This window comes from Astyanax mexicanus, chromosome 10 (assembly GCF_023375975.1).
Source record: "Astyanax mexicanus isolate ESR-SI-001 chromosome 10, AstMex3_surface, whole genome shotgun sequence".
In the NCBI taxonomy this organism is placed as follows: Eukaryota; Metazoa; Chordata; class Actinopteri; order Characiformes; family Acestrorhamphidae; genus Astyanax; species Astyanax mexicanus.
Genome location: NC_064417.1, coordinates 11,204,434 through 11,222,103, shown reverse-complemented (window position 1 = coordinate 11,222,103; position 17,670 = coordinate 11,204,434). Strand labels below are relative to the sequence as shown.

The window sequence follows — 17,670 nt, the reverse complement described above, 5'->3', positions numbered from 1 at the left end:
AAAGATTTAATCCAGATTTCAGTATTTTAAGTTAATGTTTACATCACTAAATTAAAAGAATTAAATACTTTCACATATCTAAGTGAATGTTTTTGATGGGTAAAAAATGACAAATGTTTAAAACAAAAAAGATTTAAGAAAAATGATATTACTGCTCTTCATTTTCTTTACAATTCAGATTTAATTCAGTCAAACCTGGTAGCCATAGCAACAGGAGACAACGGTGCAGTCTCCATGAAGACTGAAATCACTGTCCAAAGGAACCTTTACCTCTACAAATACAGAGAACAAAATGACAACAAAATCAGAAAATATCCTCCGCAGCAGGCATACCTATTAATTTTCACAATCATTATTATTACTGTTATTAATATTAATAATATTAATGTAATGAAGTGTATGTGGGTTGTGTAACCCTCCTGCTGCAAACAGTTCTAGGCCGTGTACAGAAATACTGAAGACAGCGAACTCTAGCTAAGGGTAAGCGATGTCCGGTTCTGATGAACTAAAGGATCTAAAGGGCGATGAGTCCGGATCAGAGGGGCAGGTAAACGTTTAATCCAGAGAATTAAATAAATATAGCAGTAAGTTCAAGGAAAAAGGGGGAGGGGTCACCCTGTGGTGTGCAGGGCTGCACATTTAAATAAACACAGTCAGTCAGTCATAAACACACACACTTGTCCTTCAATGAGCAATGCTTCATTTTAGCTTCAGGCCTGTGGGGGAGGGGGTTCCTTCATTAAACACTTTCACAGTTCTGCCTCCAAAAGACAATCCAGATGTTAGCAGGTGGTGTGTAGCGTGGAGCACTGTTAGCTAGGATGGGGAGGGATGGGGTGTTTGATAGTCCGGGGTTGTTCTGTAGGGGGCGCTGCTGCAGTGGTAGAGCAGTTATGGGATGTTAAGTGAACCTCAGCCCTCCTGCCCGAAATCCTCGGTGAACTTTTTCACCTTCAGTAAATCTTCAGCGTTCACCGTGGGCCGTGTGGTGGCCAGAGAACGAAGCATATCAGCCTAAATAGAGGTAGAGACACATGCAGTGAAATTGAATATACAGATCTGTAATCACTGTAAAATATCAACATTTAAATTAGCATATAGGTCCTGTATCCCTCATGCAGTCAATATCTTATTAGTCACTCTTCATTTCTTTACTTATCTACACTGAAAACACATTAGCTCTCAATGGGGAAAAAGAATATCTTTCCTGATAGGGTCTGAATAATGTGTGAAATGAAAGGATGCTACGTCGTTTAGTGGAAATAAAAATGATCATCACCCTACAGAGAACAGAATTCAAAGACTCCCCAAAAATAAACGGAAAAAAAAAAAATGTAGCAGGTAAGTCCATTTAACCATAGTTTCACTGCATCCCAAAATGGTTGTAACGGTACAGAAAATTCACGGTTCGGTTCACACCTCGGTACATACCTCACAGTTCGGTACGGTTGGTGAAAAAGATAAAGAGGCTGAGTATTCTGTACAGCCTCACCTTTATTAACTTCATAATAATTCATTACAATTATGTTTAGTTTTTTGGAATGGGATTTTGTAACGGGACTCGAGCTCTTTTATTAAATGCTTGAAACCAGGATTCTCTCATACGGTCATTATGAGAGGCTCCATCTTTTGGATCTTGTTGGAAGAAACAATAAGCAGGATTGTGGCACTTTTTTAAGAACAAAAACATGTTTTTCCTAAACATTGAGAGAGAGAGAGATAGAGAGAGGGCGAGAGAGAGTAATCTATAGGCTGTACTGTGTATTCTGCGTGCGTTTACATGAACCGAACCGTGACCCCCGTATCGTGACGGTTCGCTAAGTAGTTTGAATTTTCAACTAACTGAGGGACAGACATGCTTAAAAACTAGATGTAAGCCAGATGTAGAGAAGCAATAGTTCAATCTTAGTGTGATCTGTCCACAAAATATTTTGCCAGTACTGTTGTGGAGTGTCTCTTTTGCAAACTTCAGGCATGCAGCATGTTCTTTTAATAAGCAGCAGCTTCCTTTACAGTATCCTGCATAGAAAGTTTCATAGAAATCTGCCTTCAAATCGGTGTCAAGCCTGGTTGTTTCTTTATCTCATTGATGAGTCACTGTTTTACTCTTGGGATCATTTTGACACAGTTCCAATTGTGTCCTACTCTTAAAATTGACTGGTAAATTTTTAAAGTCTCTGAAACCATTACATAACTTTTTCCACCTTTATGTAAATCAACTAGTTTTAATCGTCAATAATCTTGAAAGTTCTTTTTTTGAGCGGCATGGCTCAGACATGTGAACCTTTTTTTGCAGAGTTAACTTAAAAAGTTTGACTGTTTATCAGACTCACCACCAAACTAGCAAAACTAGGTATTTTAACACCCGAGTTTTTTTTTGAGGTAATTAACACAAGGGTTCACATACTACATATTTTAGGCACATTATATTTGTCAACACCCTTAATGTGGAAGAAGGTCAGAACACATTTTGTGATCAATATCAATAAACCACTGAACTCAAGCATCATTCTGTAATCCTTTTTTACGTACATATTTGGCTTTTTTAATGACCTATTTTAATGTCATATTCTGTGATAAATAAATTATTTAAACCACTATACGCTTTGTAGTGTGAATCATTTTCCTGTTAATCACTAACATTGGTCAGTCCTCAAAAAAACTTCATTAAAAATCTGAGCTCTGTTGTGATTGGCCACCCTACACTACCTAATTAAAAAAGCAGTCTGAGCTAAAACTCATCTTTTAACTTATAATCTCAGAGATCAGAGTCGTACCATGCACACTATGGGTTCTAGAAGCTTGTCACCCGGAACATCCATCCAGGTCATCTCTATGGCGGCAGGGTCTCCAGGGGAGCAGGGGGTCAGGAGGTCATCCACCGTCATGGAGGGGTTACTACGGGAAGGTCCGCGCACCTGTCCATAACCATGGCAACACACAGTACAGAGTAACAGTTACTATGGCAACACACAAATTGGGCAGGGGGTTTTCAGACAGCAGTTCTGCATTCTGCAAGTTCCTGCGTGCACACACTTACTGTTTACTCTCAAAGCAGCTTTAAAATGAAAAACTATAGGTCATGGTCAGACTCCATGTAAATCTCATTGCAATCAGAACATCAGCAGTCTGAACTATAAATTAGCGAGGTCACAGTAACAGAAACAAATAGTACCTCTTGATACTAATTTCAACACCACAACAAACAATAAATTAAATAAACGTATTTCAAACTTACACTTATTTGATGAAAAAAAGTGTTTTTGGCAAGAACAATGGAATTGTGCATTAGTTAAGAAAATGTAAGTTTTTTTCTTCAAGTAATTTTTTTTTACATAGTTGTTATTTAAAAACAGGTATAACCTTGTGCCAAAAAAAAAGAAAAAATAAATAAATAATGTAAATAATTTGTTGGTGTAATAAATATTATTATACTGCAGTAAACCTGTTAAAGCACAGCATGTCAATAGTGGTATCCAGCCTGGACATTAAAGCAGTAGCCTGATTAAACTAATGCTTGCCTTTCTGAAAGTAATTCAGACTGAGACTGTAAAAAAGATGGACGGGTGCCCATTCATTCAATGACCATAAAACCAAAATCTTCTGTCATGTTGGCGATCCTGAAACCCGAGTCTGCGCAGTAGAGACCAGAGGAGGGAGAAAGACTGTGGAGAGACAGCCTACTCATTTAAATAACCCCGCCCCTGAGGGCTGCCTTCACAGAGCTCACACAGTCTATGGTCCCACCCATACAGTCATTGGTCCCACCCCAGCTAGGTGTAACCCAGCCCTTTTACAATAACCACACCTTTTTGAATAGAGCTGAATAACGTTTAAAAAAATTTGTTCTGTGGGAATATACAAATTTGTCAATATAAGCAGAGGTCACACTAGCTGCTGCATTTAAATAATGGAGGTAGAATTACAGTATATTGGGGAAAAAACGTGATTGAAAGTTGTCTGTTTTGCCATTGAAACCTATGGGGATGGGTGGGGTTACACAGCTTTCTGAAACCGAACAGCAGGGGGCGCCCGACCTGCAGTGGCTTCACTTTTGAGAGACAATGCTCTGTCCAGCTGTACACAGTCTATGGTTCAGGCTGAAAAACAAGACTGTTTATAAACTTCTCAGCTTATAAAACATATGATGAAACAAAGATGTGGATTGTCTGTTTTTGTGAAGTTTAGATCAGACTGAGGTATTTCCTCATATGTAACATCACTTACACTGAGAAACAGTGGGTTGTTATGGTTACCTTCTTTCTTCTTCCCCCTACACCTGTAGTCTAACTATGCTGCCCTTTCAGTTCCAGACAGACATGTATAAAGTACTAGAGATTTGAGTAAAAGTACAAGTGCACCATCAAAAATTTGACTTGTGTAGATGTTGAGGTGTTCTTTAGGCTCCACACTTAAGAAGGAGTACTAATGTATTTAACATTTTTGTACTTAAGTATTGTAGGTAGTTTGTTGTAAAATATAGTACTGAAATACTGCAAGTAAAAGTACAGTACTGTGTTATAATGTACTTATTACAGAAAGTAGTGGAAACTTCTCAGAGTAAATGTTTTTTAACTCATCAAAAATATGTAGTAAAAGTAAAAAAAAAAAAGTAAAAGTGGAAGTAAAAAAGTAAATAATATTTCAGTAAATACAGATTTTGTACTTAAGCATTACTTCGTTACTATACATCTCTGGTTCCGGAGTAATCACAATCCTGTGTATTTATAATGTTTCTTTTTGGTGAAAGAGGGTACTATCAATTGTTTTAATTCTGGTATTAACTTGGTACTAATGACATCATTGATTGACTGATCTGCGATCAAAAAGTATGTATTAACGTCATCCTCCGCTATAGCACAGTTGAACCTGAGGTGGCGTTGCAGAGGCAGAAATAACCATTCAAAAAGCGTTCTTTAAAGGTTAGGAAAGATTTTTACATTTTTAAGCAGGCTTGGTATGTTTTTTTTTTTTACTTCAAAAGGAACACATTTCAGCTGTTAATGGAAAAAAATATGAATTAGGGTTTAGTGGCTCTTTAAGAGTGCTAAAGCTCAGCATACACCAGGCTTGTGTGTGTGTTTGTACCTTCTTGAAGTGTGTGGCAGACTGAACTTTGCGCACAGGCTGCATCAATGCATCTCTGACAATAATGCTGATGTCGGCTCCGGAGTAGCCGTCAGTCTTGCGAGCGAGCTGCCGCAGGTCAGCTTCGGTCAGGCTGTGCGGAGTGTTCCCCAGGTGCAGCCGGAACATGGCCGCCCGCGCTGGCTCCTCTGGGAGGGGGATGTAGATCCGCTTCTCAAACCTGTGGACAGTTAGAAAGTCTAACTCACTGCTCTGTTATTCACTAAACCTTTACTGGAGTTACCTCAGCTACTAATTGCTGGGGACACATTTAAAAGGGCACATGTAAACAGCTATGCATTTTGGGAATCATTCAGAGATGCAAGCAGGTATGAATGAGGCCCGGTCAAAAGACATTCCTCATCTCTTACACAACACAGCACAGGTATCTCACCCAGACATAACACACAGACACACACATTAACACAAACACCTGGATGAAACCCAGACACTGACCTTCTCCGAATAGCAGCATCGAGCACCCAGGGGATGTTAGTAGCACCCAGCACCAGGATTTTATCATTATTATTCCCAACACCTGCAGAAATTACAACCAGATAACACCTTCACACACAGACAGTGAAGAACATCACAGTCCCACTACAACTGTGTAGAAGCTCCACCTCCACACCTCAGCTACTGAGCTGCTGCACCTCTGACTGACTAATCCAGTATGAATCTGCAGTGTGTGTGTAGTGTTCACAGTCTGGGAGTAATAACTGTGGGGTGATATTAATCCAGTATGAATCTGCAGTGTGTGTGTAGTGTTTACAGTCTGACAGTAATAACTGTGGGGTGATATTAATCCAGTATGAATCTGGTATGTGTGTAGTGTTTACAGTCTGACAGTAATAACTGTGGGGTGATATTAATCCAGTATGAATTATCGGCCAATCAGATTCACTAATGATGGTACACAAACTCCTTTGGTAAAACTGATCCAGCTTCAACAGAGCTTCAGACATCCCTCCCTCTTTACCCTTCTCTCTTGTCCCCTATCTCACCCTGCATCTGCACCAGGAACTCTGTTTTGATCCTCCGGGCTGCCTCACTCTCGTTCTCACTCCGTGAGCCACACAGAGAGTCCACCTCATCAATGAAGATGATTGATGGCTTACGTAAACGAGCAAGTTCAAACAGATTCCTCACCAACCTGAGAGCAAGAGAGAGCGAGAGCGAGAGAGAGAGTGTGTGAGAGAAAAAGAGAGGGGGAGAGAGAGGGAGAGAAAAAGAGAGGGGGAGAGGGAGAGAGAGAGAGAGAGAGAGAGAGAAAGAGAATTAATAAATGTAGTTTTTATACTGTTGATGCATCAATCATCACTCTTTAATCTTGGTCACATCACCACTAGTGAAAGGCCAGAAACACCCCCTGGACTGGGTGCTATACAGAAACACACTCACACCTAAGGGCAGTTTAGCACAGCCAGATCACCTTATTATGTTTCTTTTATCTTTAATCCCTTAGGTTTAATGCTGAGTGGGAGGTTGGGCTTCAATGCTTCTGGTGTGCATGCCTCTATTACAAACTATGGATTTACATGGTATGGTATATCCAGCAGCATGAACTATAATGTTATTTGGGAAGTGTATGTGTACAGGATGTGTGATAAAAATCAACGGATTTTGAAGGTGCATGTGTGTTTCTCACTTCTCGCTTTCTCCAAGCCATTTGGACATGAGGTCTGAGGAAGAGACTGAGAAGAAGGTGGAGTTATTTGCCTCTGTGGCGACAGCTTTAGCCAGATACGATTTTCCCGTCCCTGGAGGGCCAAACAGCAGAATTCCTCTCCACGGAGTACGCTTTCCTTAAATGCACACACACACAAATTTTTATAAAAATTAGTTTTCACTTCAGACCCAAATTTACTCTGTCATTCTCGTTAAATGTTTTACATGGCGTTTTACTAGGACAGAGTTTTAGTTGGGAATGTTTTAGTGAATAACATGTTATCTTGCTAGTCACTAAAAAAACACTAATGTACTTTAACAATAATTAAATTATCTAAGTGTTTACTTACTCTGTGACCTGTGAAGAAAGGTTTTTTGGGTTTAAACTTCTGCAGAATAAGATTATGTGGAAGATAAATAGTATTTTAAGATAATGTGATGGTATAAAAAAAGGACAGTCACATACAATCCTACTGAAGACTTTAGTCAGTCTCCTGCGTGTTTTGTGCAGTTCTGTAACACAAATGTTCTGCAGCCTTTGTAACAAACTAGCCTGAACACAAACCTGTGAAAAGGTGAGGGAATTTGATGGGCAAGATTACAGCTTCCTTTAGTGCCTCTTTAGCACCCTCCAGCCCGGCAACATCATTCCAGCTGACATTCGGCTTCTCCATAACAATAGCACCTGCAACACATAAATTCAGGTGAAGTTAGAGTGAGTGAGATAGAGCGAGTGAATTAGATAAATATAGAGAGAGACAGTGAGCGAATGAGTGAGCAAGAGATAGAAAGCAGGTGAGAGAGAGATAGTGAGATAGAAAGTAAGCGAGTATATGGAGGGTGAGAGAAAGTGAGTGAGAGAAAAAGTGATTAAGTAAGAGATAAAGATAAAAAGAGTGAGTGAGTAAGAGAGAGACAGTGAGTAAGAGAGTAAACGAAAAATATGTGAGAGAAAGAGACAGAAAGAGTGAGTGAGATAGAGAGTAAGAGACAGTAAGCAAGTGAGATAGAAAGTGAGCAAATCATTGAGACAGTAAGAGACAGTGAGCGAATGAGAGAGAGAGAAAATGAGCAAGTGAGAAAGATAGACAGTGAGCAAGTGAGATAGAAAGTGAGCAAGTGAGTGAGACAGTAAGAGACAGTGAGTGAGTGAGTGAGTGAGTGAGTCAGTAAGAGACAGTGAGTGAGTGAGTGAGTGAGTAAGAGACAGTGAGTGAGTGAGTGAGTGAGTAAGAGACAGTGAGTGAGTGAGTGAGTCAGTAAGAGACAGTGAGTGAGTCAGTAAGAGACAGTGAGTGAGTGAGTGAGACAGTAAGAGACAGTGAGTGAGTGAGACAGTAAGAGACAGTGAGTGAGTGAGACAGTAAGAGACAGATAGTGAGTGAGTGAGACAGTAAGAGACAGTGAGTGAGTGAGTGAGTCAGTAAGAGACAGTGAGTGAGTGAGTGAGTGAGACAGTGAGTGAGTGAGACAGTAAGAGACAGTGAGTGAGTGAGTGAGTGAGACAGTAAGAGACAGTGAGTGAGTGAGTGAGACAGTAAGAGACAGTGAGTGAGTGAGTGAGACAGTAAGAGACAGTGAGTGAGTGAGACAGTAAGAGACAGTGAGTGAGTGAGACAGTAAGAGACAGTGAGTGAGTGAGTGAGACAGTAAGAGACAGTGAGTGAGTGAGACAGTAAGAGACAGTGAGTGAGTGAGTGAGACAGTAAGAGACAGTGAGTGAGTGAGTGAGACAGTAAGAGACAGTGAGTGAGTGAGACAGTAAGAGACAGTGAGTGAGTGAGAGTAAGAGACAGTAAGAGACAGTGAGTGAGTGAGTGAGACAGTAAGAGACAGTGAGTGAGTGAGTGAGTGAGTGAGTGAGACAGTAAGAGATAGTGAGTGAGTGAGACAGTAAGAGACAGTGAGTGAATGAGTGAGACAGTAAGAGACAGTGAGTGAATGAGTGAGTGAGACAGTAAGAGACAGTGAGTGAGTGAGTGAGACAGTAAGAGACAGTGAGTGAGTGAGTAAGATAGAGAAAGAGCAAGTGAGAAAGAGAGATGGAGAGAGAGAAATAGAGACACAAACATGGGGAGAACATGGGGAAATGTGTGATCAAACAATATGCATACTTTAAAACAGTTGGTCTATTGCTAAACAACTCAATAAAATACATTTAAGTTTGTGGTTGTAAAATGTGACAAAGCGTTTAAGGGGGTATGAATACTTTTGCAAGCCACTGTAGTTTTACACACTATGACTGTAATAAAGAGCACCAAAGTAAACAACGCAAGTAAACAAATATACATTCAGAGCAGCTGATTTTGTTTTTCATATAAACATTGTGTTAAATAACACAGCCTCACTGTTGAAGACGCTCACCCATCAAATGCTCCTGCAGTTTCTTCTTCTCTGGGTTTTCCCCCTCGCTGTCACTGTCACTCCTAAGACAAACACACAGCCATCTTCTTTGAGTTTTGATCTTTTACTGAGCATAAAGATGTGGGACAGTCTTCATACTGAAGTGTGTTTGAGCTTTGGTCCTGGTTTGGTCTCTGGTACACTAGATCGATGCCTCTATAAATTGTTGCTGCTGTCATATGGGAGTGGTTGCTGTTTTTAAACTTTGATTACTGTGGATAGTGTGGTTTGATAAGCAGTCTTTGTGTGTGGTGTTTCTAAGGGAAATATGTCACAGAAGTTCTGTAGAATTTCGCTACTGACAAAAACACCAAAAAAAGACGTTTTTACAATATTTCTAGATTGATGATCCATTTAATCATCCATCATTTATCAGAGAAAAAAAAGTTTTGTTGATGTTAAGCAACTATTACAGAAGTTTGTATTAATATATTAACATGCACATACTTCTGAAGTGTAAAAAAGTTTGTCCTAAAAAATAATTTGAAAGGAAACGCAGTTACTATTTATTTAGCCTGTTCTTTAAGCAGCATCTCATAATGTAATATACAGTAAACATAATAATTTTGGATAGCAATAAAAACTATTGTGAGTGTTTTTAGAAATTACTTGGAGTGCAGTACAAATAAGGAAAGAGAAAAGAGGGGTGGAAGAAACGAAGAGTGTTAGAACAGTTAGACCAGTACTTGTCATTGCTCTGGGCCTCCTTCACAGGTTTCTTTCCTTGTTTGTCTTTATTCTTCAGGTACTCTTTTAACTTCTCTGCTCGATCCAGATACTGCATACATTTCCCCCGGATGCTCTCTTTAGCCTTATCACTGTGAGCCTCATCTGCAAGGGGAAACAAACATTTAATATTACCCACAATAACACACCACACTCTTACACTGTGCTCTATGTTCTAGTCTGAGCTCCATAAATATGCCTATACAACCTTACCCCAACCTCTTTTTATTCATTACAATAATGAACAATGCCTTTAGCACTGTCAATTTAGCATAAATGGGTGGGGCTAAAAAGCTGTAGGCTAAATTGTTGATTTCCCACTGAATGATATCTCGACTTTCTTTCTCACTCAACTCATTATTAATTGTTAAAATGTGTGAATTATTGAAACATACCAGTCCATACCAGTACATTTTTTTTTGTGGTAATTTCAGCCTTTGCAGCTCCCTCAAAGTTTTATCTGTACTATAGGCGTGGATGATGTGTCCAGGTACTTTAATACGGAGAAACATCACAATACACAGATCAGTCAATCAGTAATATTGCCTCCCTGCTGATGTCCAACCGTCTGCGCCACTGCTGCTGCTGCAAATCTCTCTCCTGCCCAGCCTCTAAACCCATACATCACGCAGTGCCCCTCCCAAACTACAGATTTTTTAAAATCTGAGCTGGGGGTGGAGTCAGGTAAAATCAGAGGGTTTAGTGGTCTATTCATTGTGCCAAGGACAGCATTTACAAATGAAACTGAAAAACTTTGTGACATTAAATAAACAAAATTAATACAAAATATATATTATAAAATTGGAATCATTATTCAAATATCAATAATTACTGTTATATGTAGCTATTATTGTTGTGTTCACTGCTACCACTACTATCGACAATAACTCATAGACTCTGGAACATGGCTTGTTTTACAGTTATTCTTTTTAGTTTCTATAACGTAAATGTATTGAAGCCTGCTGTTCTATTTTATTTCTTAGGATTAAATAAAATGACAATGTATACTGTGTAGTGTGAATAACTTGTGAACAACTGAAACTAAACTAAAAGCGTGTGAAGAGTTATTCTGAAGATCAACAACTGCCTACTGCACATACACTTTATAGCGTGTAGGAAATACTCCACAGCGTGCTGGTAGAGCCGCAGAGCCTCCTCATAGTTCTTGGCCTTGTCCTCCTCTGTGGCTTTGGTGACGAGATCAATCGCTTTCTGTAGACAAGAAGAAAAAAGCTCCATTCACTGAAGAACTGACAGTAAAGACAGAAGGTAATTGTTATTCAGAACTAGGTTAGTTGTGATGTGGAGTAGTACTTAAACAAATAACAGAGCAATATTAGAGAATTTTAGCAGCACAATCGAGTTTACTCAGATTCATTAACAGGACAAAGGAGTAGTGCAGAACTCCTGAAGTTTTTCAAACAAGCTCCATAATTTGCTGTTCAATGCTGCTTTATAATCTAGAAAAGGAACTGTGCTCTCCTGTTGGTAAAAAAAAGTAGTAATTCTAGCTACACCATAACTTTAATGAAATTCCACCACTACAAAAAAAAGCATAAACATTGCATTTTCGAAAACACAGCACATTAAGGCCACATTCACGTTGGCTATAACAATTCAGTTTGTACACTTTCATTACGGATTAAATCACAGTTCTCCTAAACTAATTTAATAACAAATTTAGGATTGCAAAACTAGTAGTTCTAAAAAGACACTGAAAGTGTCTTAAAGCTATCAAGCTAACAACTTGGATCTGAGAGCATCCACAATTAGCTGTATCGGGTAGGTGGATGGATTATTTCATTCCCTATCTTAAAATGTGTTGTTTAAACAAGTATTCAATTTCCAGATCCATTAGTTATCTAGTTAATTGAGTTATCTGTTATAGATTCTACCTAGTTAACTATGTTAGTTTGTTAGCTAACTTGAATTTATAGAATTTTCCCATTACAGTACCAGTGTGTAAACCTACCTCCACCATATGTGGATGCTGAACTGTAACCTGAGAGTTATTTATCTGCTTTACAATGATGCTCTGCTGCACCTGCAAGAGGAGATTCATCTGATCTACCCAACATCATAAATTTGGTTCTCAACAACATACAAACATCTGCAATTTTTTTTATGAAATCAAGAGCGACTTTCTAATCCACATGGGGATGACCACTTTAGTTTGAAGGGCATGGTTAAAATAAGAGCCTGGGGTCGGCTGGTCTGGAGCCAGCTCCTGATCTACCAGGATAGCTTGGAAGATGTTACTAAAAACCAAGCACTCACTGGGTTATCTGTTTCACCCTGTTTATACAGAAGCAGGAACATCTGGTAAGTGCAGCAGAGCTTGTAGGTGCTACTAGGGGAAAAAACATGGCTTCTAAATGAGCCATAGGTCATTTAATATTTTAAATGTGTTTATCTACAGGTTTGTGCAGACATTTCTGAGTTGAAGCTGAACCTGTTCTCTGCTCACAGCTTGGGCTCCAGACGGGGAAGCGATGCTTGTATGTGCTCCATCTCGGCAGTTACACAGAGTTGGTACATGAGAAGGGACAGAGTAGCCCTTTCTATGCAAGGGTTAATTAGCGTCTCGTAAAGATGGCCCAGACCCAAGGATGATGGGCAGGAGGCCAAGCATAAAAGGCAGGCCTCCATAACTGAATATCACTGTCGTGAATCTCCGGTGATCAGGCCATGAGCCCAGAGTAACAATTCACCCCAAAGAACAAACTCAGGGTTCTCTAAATTAGCAGCAGCAGCAGTGAAGTTACAGACCAAAATCCAACAAAGAATTCAGCATAGAATCCAGTGGAAAAAAAAACTAACATAGAATCAAAACATAACACTATCCAGCTCTGTGAGGGCAGCAACTTTGATGCACGTGAAGAGCTAAGTATGGTCTCTCTCTACACAAGAGGAAAAGAAGGGCAAGTGACAGTAGAGACTCAGGCTGTAGGAAGAGTGGGGCAAAACAAATTTAAAAAGGACCTAATGTGCAACATGGGGCTTCTGCCGGCATGCAAAAAGCTAAGATGGCCCATGTATAATAAAATAGTGTTCATCCTTGAATACATTTTTTTTTACCATCACTGACCATAACTTCAACAACCGTAACTATTTTTTTTTTACCATTAAACACTGTTTATTCTATTATAGGAAACCTATAGGGAACACCTGCCTGGGCACTTCACGGGAAAACCTTATACAGCACTGCATCCAATCACATTTGATTGATTGTACAATATCAAATTATTCTTGATGTAGAGGCACATCATCCTACCTAACCCCTTGAATGCGCCAGTAATTAAAATGTCTAACCAGGTGCTTCTTCATCATGGTTCAACACCCACACACCAACGCTGTAAATGACTTGGTTCCGGGCATGAAAAGTGTTTAAACCAGCATCTTCCCCCAGTCCACCTTATAAACAGCCTGGCTGCTCCGTTCAGGTGCTGTACAGTCTTTACCAGGTAACGGTTAGATTTAAGGTGGACCAGAGAGATATACATCCACCATCTCGCAGCTCAAACAGCGCTTGCTGAGCTGCTAACGTTACTGGAGCTGCAGGAGAAGCGCTGAGGTCAGGCTCGCGGTGAATCCGCGCTGACAGAACCAGAGCTGATATAAAAACTCAGTTAATTCAGTAAAAACAGAACCTGAGGAGGAAGCACTAGTATTAGCATTAGCCTGTGTACCTGCAGTGTTGACGTTGTCATTTCATCTCAGTTCGGCGCCGTTTCGCTCCAGCTTCGAGTTAGGTCAGCTATAAGGTCTGAATGTGGGTGTGATATGAAGCGCGAGCTTATATTAAACTGAGTTTTATTATAAAAATATAATTTAATAATCGGAGAACCAAACAGAACAGCCAGCAGCGCCCACCATAGAGCCCATCAACTGCGCAGAGAGCGCGGGTTACAGGAGCGGTGCTGCCGCCCTGCGGACAGGATGTGGTAGTACAGGTTAGCATATTGTTATTTAATGTTTTATTGGTTTTAAAGTAATTACAATGTACAGGAAAATAGCACATTAATCAATCTCAACAAACAACAAACAAACTAACAAACAAACAAACGAAAAGATTTGCTAATAGCACACAAAAAAAGAATAAGCACCAGTGTTATAAGCACTAAAAAGATTCTATAAAATAAAGCGATCAATACAGAAGTATAAGAAATGTTGCATAGCTATTCATAAAAACTAAAAACGCACCGCAGCACATAATACAGTATTTCAATTAAGTGTGCACCCCCTGACATTTTTGTAAATGTTTATTAAACATTTTCACTTTGATACAATGTAAAGTAGTCAGAGTGCAGCTTCTATAACAGTGTAAATTTGCTGTTCACTCAAAATAATTCGAAACAGCCATTAATGTCTAAATCACTGCAAACAAAACTAAGCACACCCAAATTAGAAACATTCCCTCCCCGGTGTCATGTAAGGTAAATTGTTACGAGGTATAAATGTGTAAATTGGGAGCAGGTGTGTTAAATTTGGTGTTATCACTCTCACACTTTTATACTTGTCACTGGAAGTTCAACATAGCACCTCATAGCAAAGAACTCTCTAAAAACGCTGAAGCTTCTTAATCTTCTTATTCGCCAATGTCTTGTTCAGATTTCCGTTCCACCTTAAATGCTGGCTGAACATACATGCGGCCGCCTGTAGATGGCGCATTTTAACAGTAAAAAACAGCATGCAAGCAAAGCGCTGTGCAATATCTCACGAGGCTGAAGTTGGTTTGATATTCGCAGCTCCAGATTCGTTTGGCTCGATATTCGCAGCCTCGTATTCCCCGGCTGAAGTTGGTTTGATATTCGCAGCTGCCGCTTCACTGAAGCACCGTGAACTAAAGGGAGCGTTCACAAACACCCGCTGTTTATATTAAACACCTCACAGATCAACACTGAAGGAGATAGAATGAAGAAAAGCAGTACAGCTGTTTATTAACAATGTAAATATACAATATATTATTAAATATAATTTTGTATATTGTAAAATATTTATTTTAATTACTGAATTTATAATTATATATTACAATAAATAATTAAATATATATTTAATAAAATTATATTTTAAAAGCCATTGCGCTCAAAAAATATGAGGCAGATGTTCAAGTGTGATTTTGAAGAACTTTTTCATGTTGGGCCAGAACAAATACACATGATCTAAAGAGTACTAGTCTTCTACTTTAAGAAAAACCTGGAATTAGCCTGGCCCAAGCTGATTTTATACTTTAAAATGAACTGGCAACATGGAATAACGATCCATAATGCACAATTTTTTTATGTAAAGCTGATGTTCCAGTGTGATTTTGAAGGACTTTTTCATATTGGGCCAGACCAAATACACATGATCTAAAGAGTACTAGTCTTCTACTTTAGGGAAAGCCTGGAATTAGCCTGGCCCAAGCTGATTTTATACTTTAAAATTAACTGGCAACATGGCATACCGATCCATAAGGCAGAAAAAAGTTTAATTTAAAGCTGATGTTCTAGTGTGATTTTGAAGGACTTTTTAATCTTGGGCCAGAACAAATACACATGATCTAAAGAGTACTAGTCTTCTACTTTAAGAAAAACCTGGAAATAGCTTGGCCCAAGCTGATTTTATACTTTAAAATTAACTGGCAACATGGAATACCGATCCATAATGCACAATTTTTTTATGTAAAGCTGATGTTCCAGTGTGATTTTGAAGGACTTTTTCATATTGTGCCAGACCAAATACACATGATCTAAAGAGTACTAGTCTTCTACTTTAGGGAAAGCCTGGAATTAGCCTGGCCCAAGCTGATTTTATACTTTAAAATTAACTGGCAACATGGCATACCGATCCATAAGGCACAAAAAAGTTTAATTTAAAGCTGATGTTCTAGTGTGATTTTGAAAGACTTTTTAATCTTGGGCCAGACCAAATAGACATGATCTAAAGAGTACTAGTCTTCTACTTTAAGGAAAACCTGGAATTAGCCTGGCCCGAGCTGATTTTATACTTTAAAATTAACTGGCAACATGGCCTACCAATCCATAATGCACACAAAAATTGAATATAAAGCTGATGTTCTAGTGTGATTTTGAAGGACTTTTTAATCTTGGGCCAGAAGAAATACACATGATCTAAAGAGTACTAGTCTTCTACTTTAAGGAAAACCTGGAATTAGCCTGGCCCGAGCTGATTTTATACTTTAAAATGAACTGGCAACATAGCATACCGATCCATAATGCACAATTTTTTTTATGTAAAGCTGATGTTCCAGTGTGATTTTGAAGGACTTTTTCATATTGGGCCAGAACAAATACACATGATCTAAAGAGTACTAGTCTTCTACTTTAGGGAAAGCCTGGAATTAGCCTGGCCCAAGCTGATTTTATACTTTAAAATTAACTGGCAACATGGCCTACCGATCCATAATGCACAAAAAAATTGAATATAAAGCTGATGTTCTAGTGTGATTTTGAAGAACTTTTTAATCTTGGGCCAGACCAAATACACATGATCTAAAGAGTACTAGTCTTCTACTTTAAGGAAAACCTGGAATTAGCCTGGCCCGAGCTGATTTTATACTTTAAAATTAACTGGCAACATGGCCTACCAATCCATAATGCACAAAAAAATTGAATATAAAGCTGATGTTCTAGTGTGATTTTGAAGGACTTTTTAATCTTGGGCCAGAACAAATACACATGATCTAAAGAGTACTAGTCTTCTACTTTAAGAAAAACCTGGAAATAGCTTGGCCCAAGCTGATTTTATACTTTAAAATTAACTGGCAACATGGAATACCGATCCATAATGCACAATTTTTTTATGTAAAGCTGATGTTCCAGTGTGATTTTGAAGGACTTTTTCATATTGTGCCAGACCAAATACACATGATCTAAAGAGTACTAGTCTTCTACTTTAGGGAAAGCCTGGAATTAGCCTGGCCCAAGCTGATTTTATACTTTAAAATTAACTGGCAACATGGCATACCGATCCATAAGGCACAAAAAAGTTTAATTTAAAGCTGATGTTCTAGTGTGATTTTGAAGGACTTTTTAATCTTGGGCCAGACCAAATACACATGATCTAAAGAGTACTAGTCTTCTACTTTAAGAAAAATCTGGAATTAGCCTGGCCCAAGCTGATTTTTTACTTTAAAATGAATTGGCAACATGGTATAACGAGCCATTTTGCACAAAAAAGCCACTGTTCCAGTACAAGTTTGAAGAATTTTTTAATCTTGGGCCAGACCAAATACACATGATCTAAAGAGTACTAGTCTTCTTCTTTAAGGAAAACCTGGAATTAGCGTGGCCCGAGCTGATTTTATACTTTAAAATGAATTGGCAACATAGCATACCGATCCATAATGCACAATTTTTTTTTATGTATAGCAGATGTTCAAGTGTGATTTTGAAGAACTTTTTCATGTTGGGCCAGACCAAATACACATGATCTAAAGAGTACTAGTCTTCTACTTTAAGGAAATTTTGGGATTTGCCTGGCCCGAGCTGATTTTAGACTGCACAATTAATTGGCAACATGGCAGCACAAAAAAAATATTATTTAAAGCTGATATTCCAGTATGATTTTGGACTTTTTTTTTCAGACCAAATACACATCAGATGAAGAGTTCTGGTATTCTCAAAATCAATGCTTTATATTCATTATTTCTGTGCAAAATGGCTTTCATGTCATGATGCCAATTCATTTTAAAGGATAAAATCAGCTTGGGCCAGGCTAATTCCAAGTTTTCCTTAAAGTAGA

The 17,670-nt window shown here is 38.7% G+C and overlaps 1 protein-coding gene across 3 annotated transcripts; it reads right to left on the bottom strand.

Annotated features, from left to right (window-relative positions):
• Nucleotides 1–161: 161 nt before the first annotated feature.
• vps4a (vacuolar protein sorting 4 homolog A) lies at nucleotides 162–13,831 on the bottom strand. 3 transcript variants are annotated; one of them, XM_022685824.2, is made up of 12 exons: nucleotides 13,614–13,831; nucleotides 11,897–11,968; nucleotides 11,025–11,136; nucleotides 9,885–10,029; nucleotides 9,160–9,221; nucleotides 7,361–7,480; nucleotides 6,776–6,932; nucleotides 6,132–6,280; nucleotides 5,584–5,665; nucleotides 5,089–5,308; nucleotides 2,778–2,918; nucleotides 162–1,014 (listed from the first exon to the last, which is right to left on the bottom strand). In XM_022685824.2, exons 1-12 carry the CDS (start codon nucleotides 13,632–13,634, stop codon nucleotides 913–915), a joined length of 1,383 nt encoding a protein of 460 aa, XP_022541545.1. In that variant the 5' UTR covers nucleotides 13,635–13,831; the 3' UTR covers nucleotides 162–912. The 3 variants fall into 3 exon arrangements, with proteins under 3 accessions (XP_022541545.1, XP_022541547.1, XP_022541548.1); XM_022685826.2 differs by lacking the exon at nucleotides 11,897–11,968 and having other exon boundaries at nucleotides 13,614–13,830; XM_022685827.2 differs by lacking the exons at nucleotides 11,897–11,968; nucleotides 13,614–13,831 and adding an exon at nucleotides 13,237–13,360.
• Nucleotides 13,832–17,670: the final 3,839 nt, after the last annotated feature.

Bases quoted from the DNA above. Each gene is read 5' to 3' on its own strand.
- vps4a (XM_022685824.2), bottom strand. From the start codon at position 13,634: ATGACAACGTCAACACTGCAG. The intron at 11,969-13,613 runs GTACACAGGCTA...CTCCTCTTGCAG, and splicing joins TGACAACGTCAACACTGCAG to GTGCAGCAGAGCATCATTGT. The intron at 9,222-9,884 runs GTACTGGTCTAA...TGTTTGTCTTAG, and splicing joins GAGGCCCAGAGCAATGACAA to GAGTGACAGTGACAGCGAGG.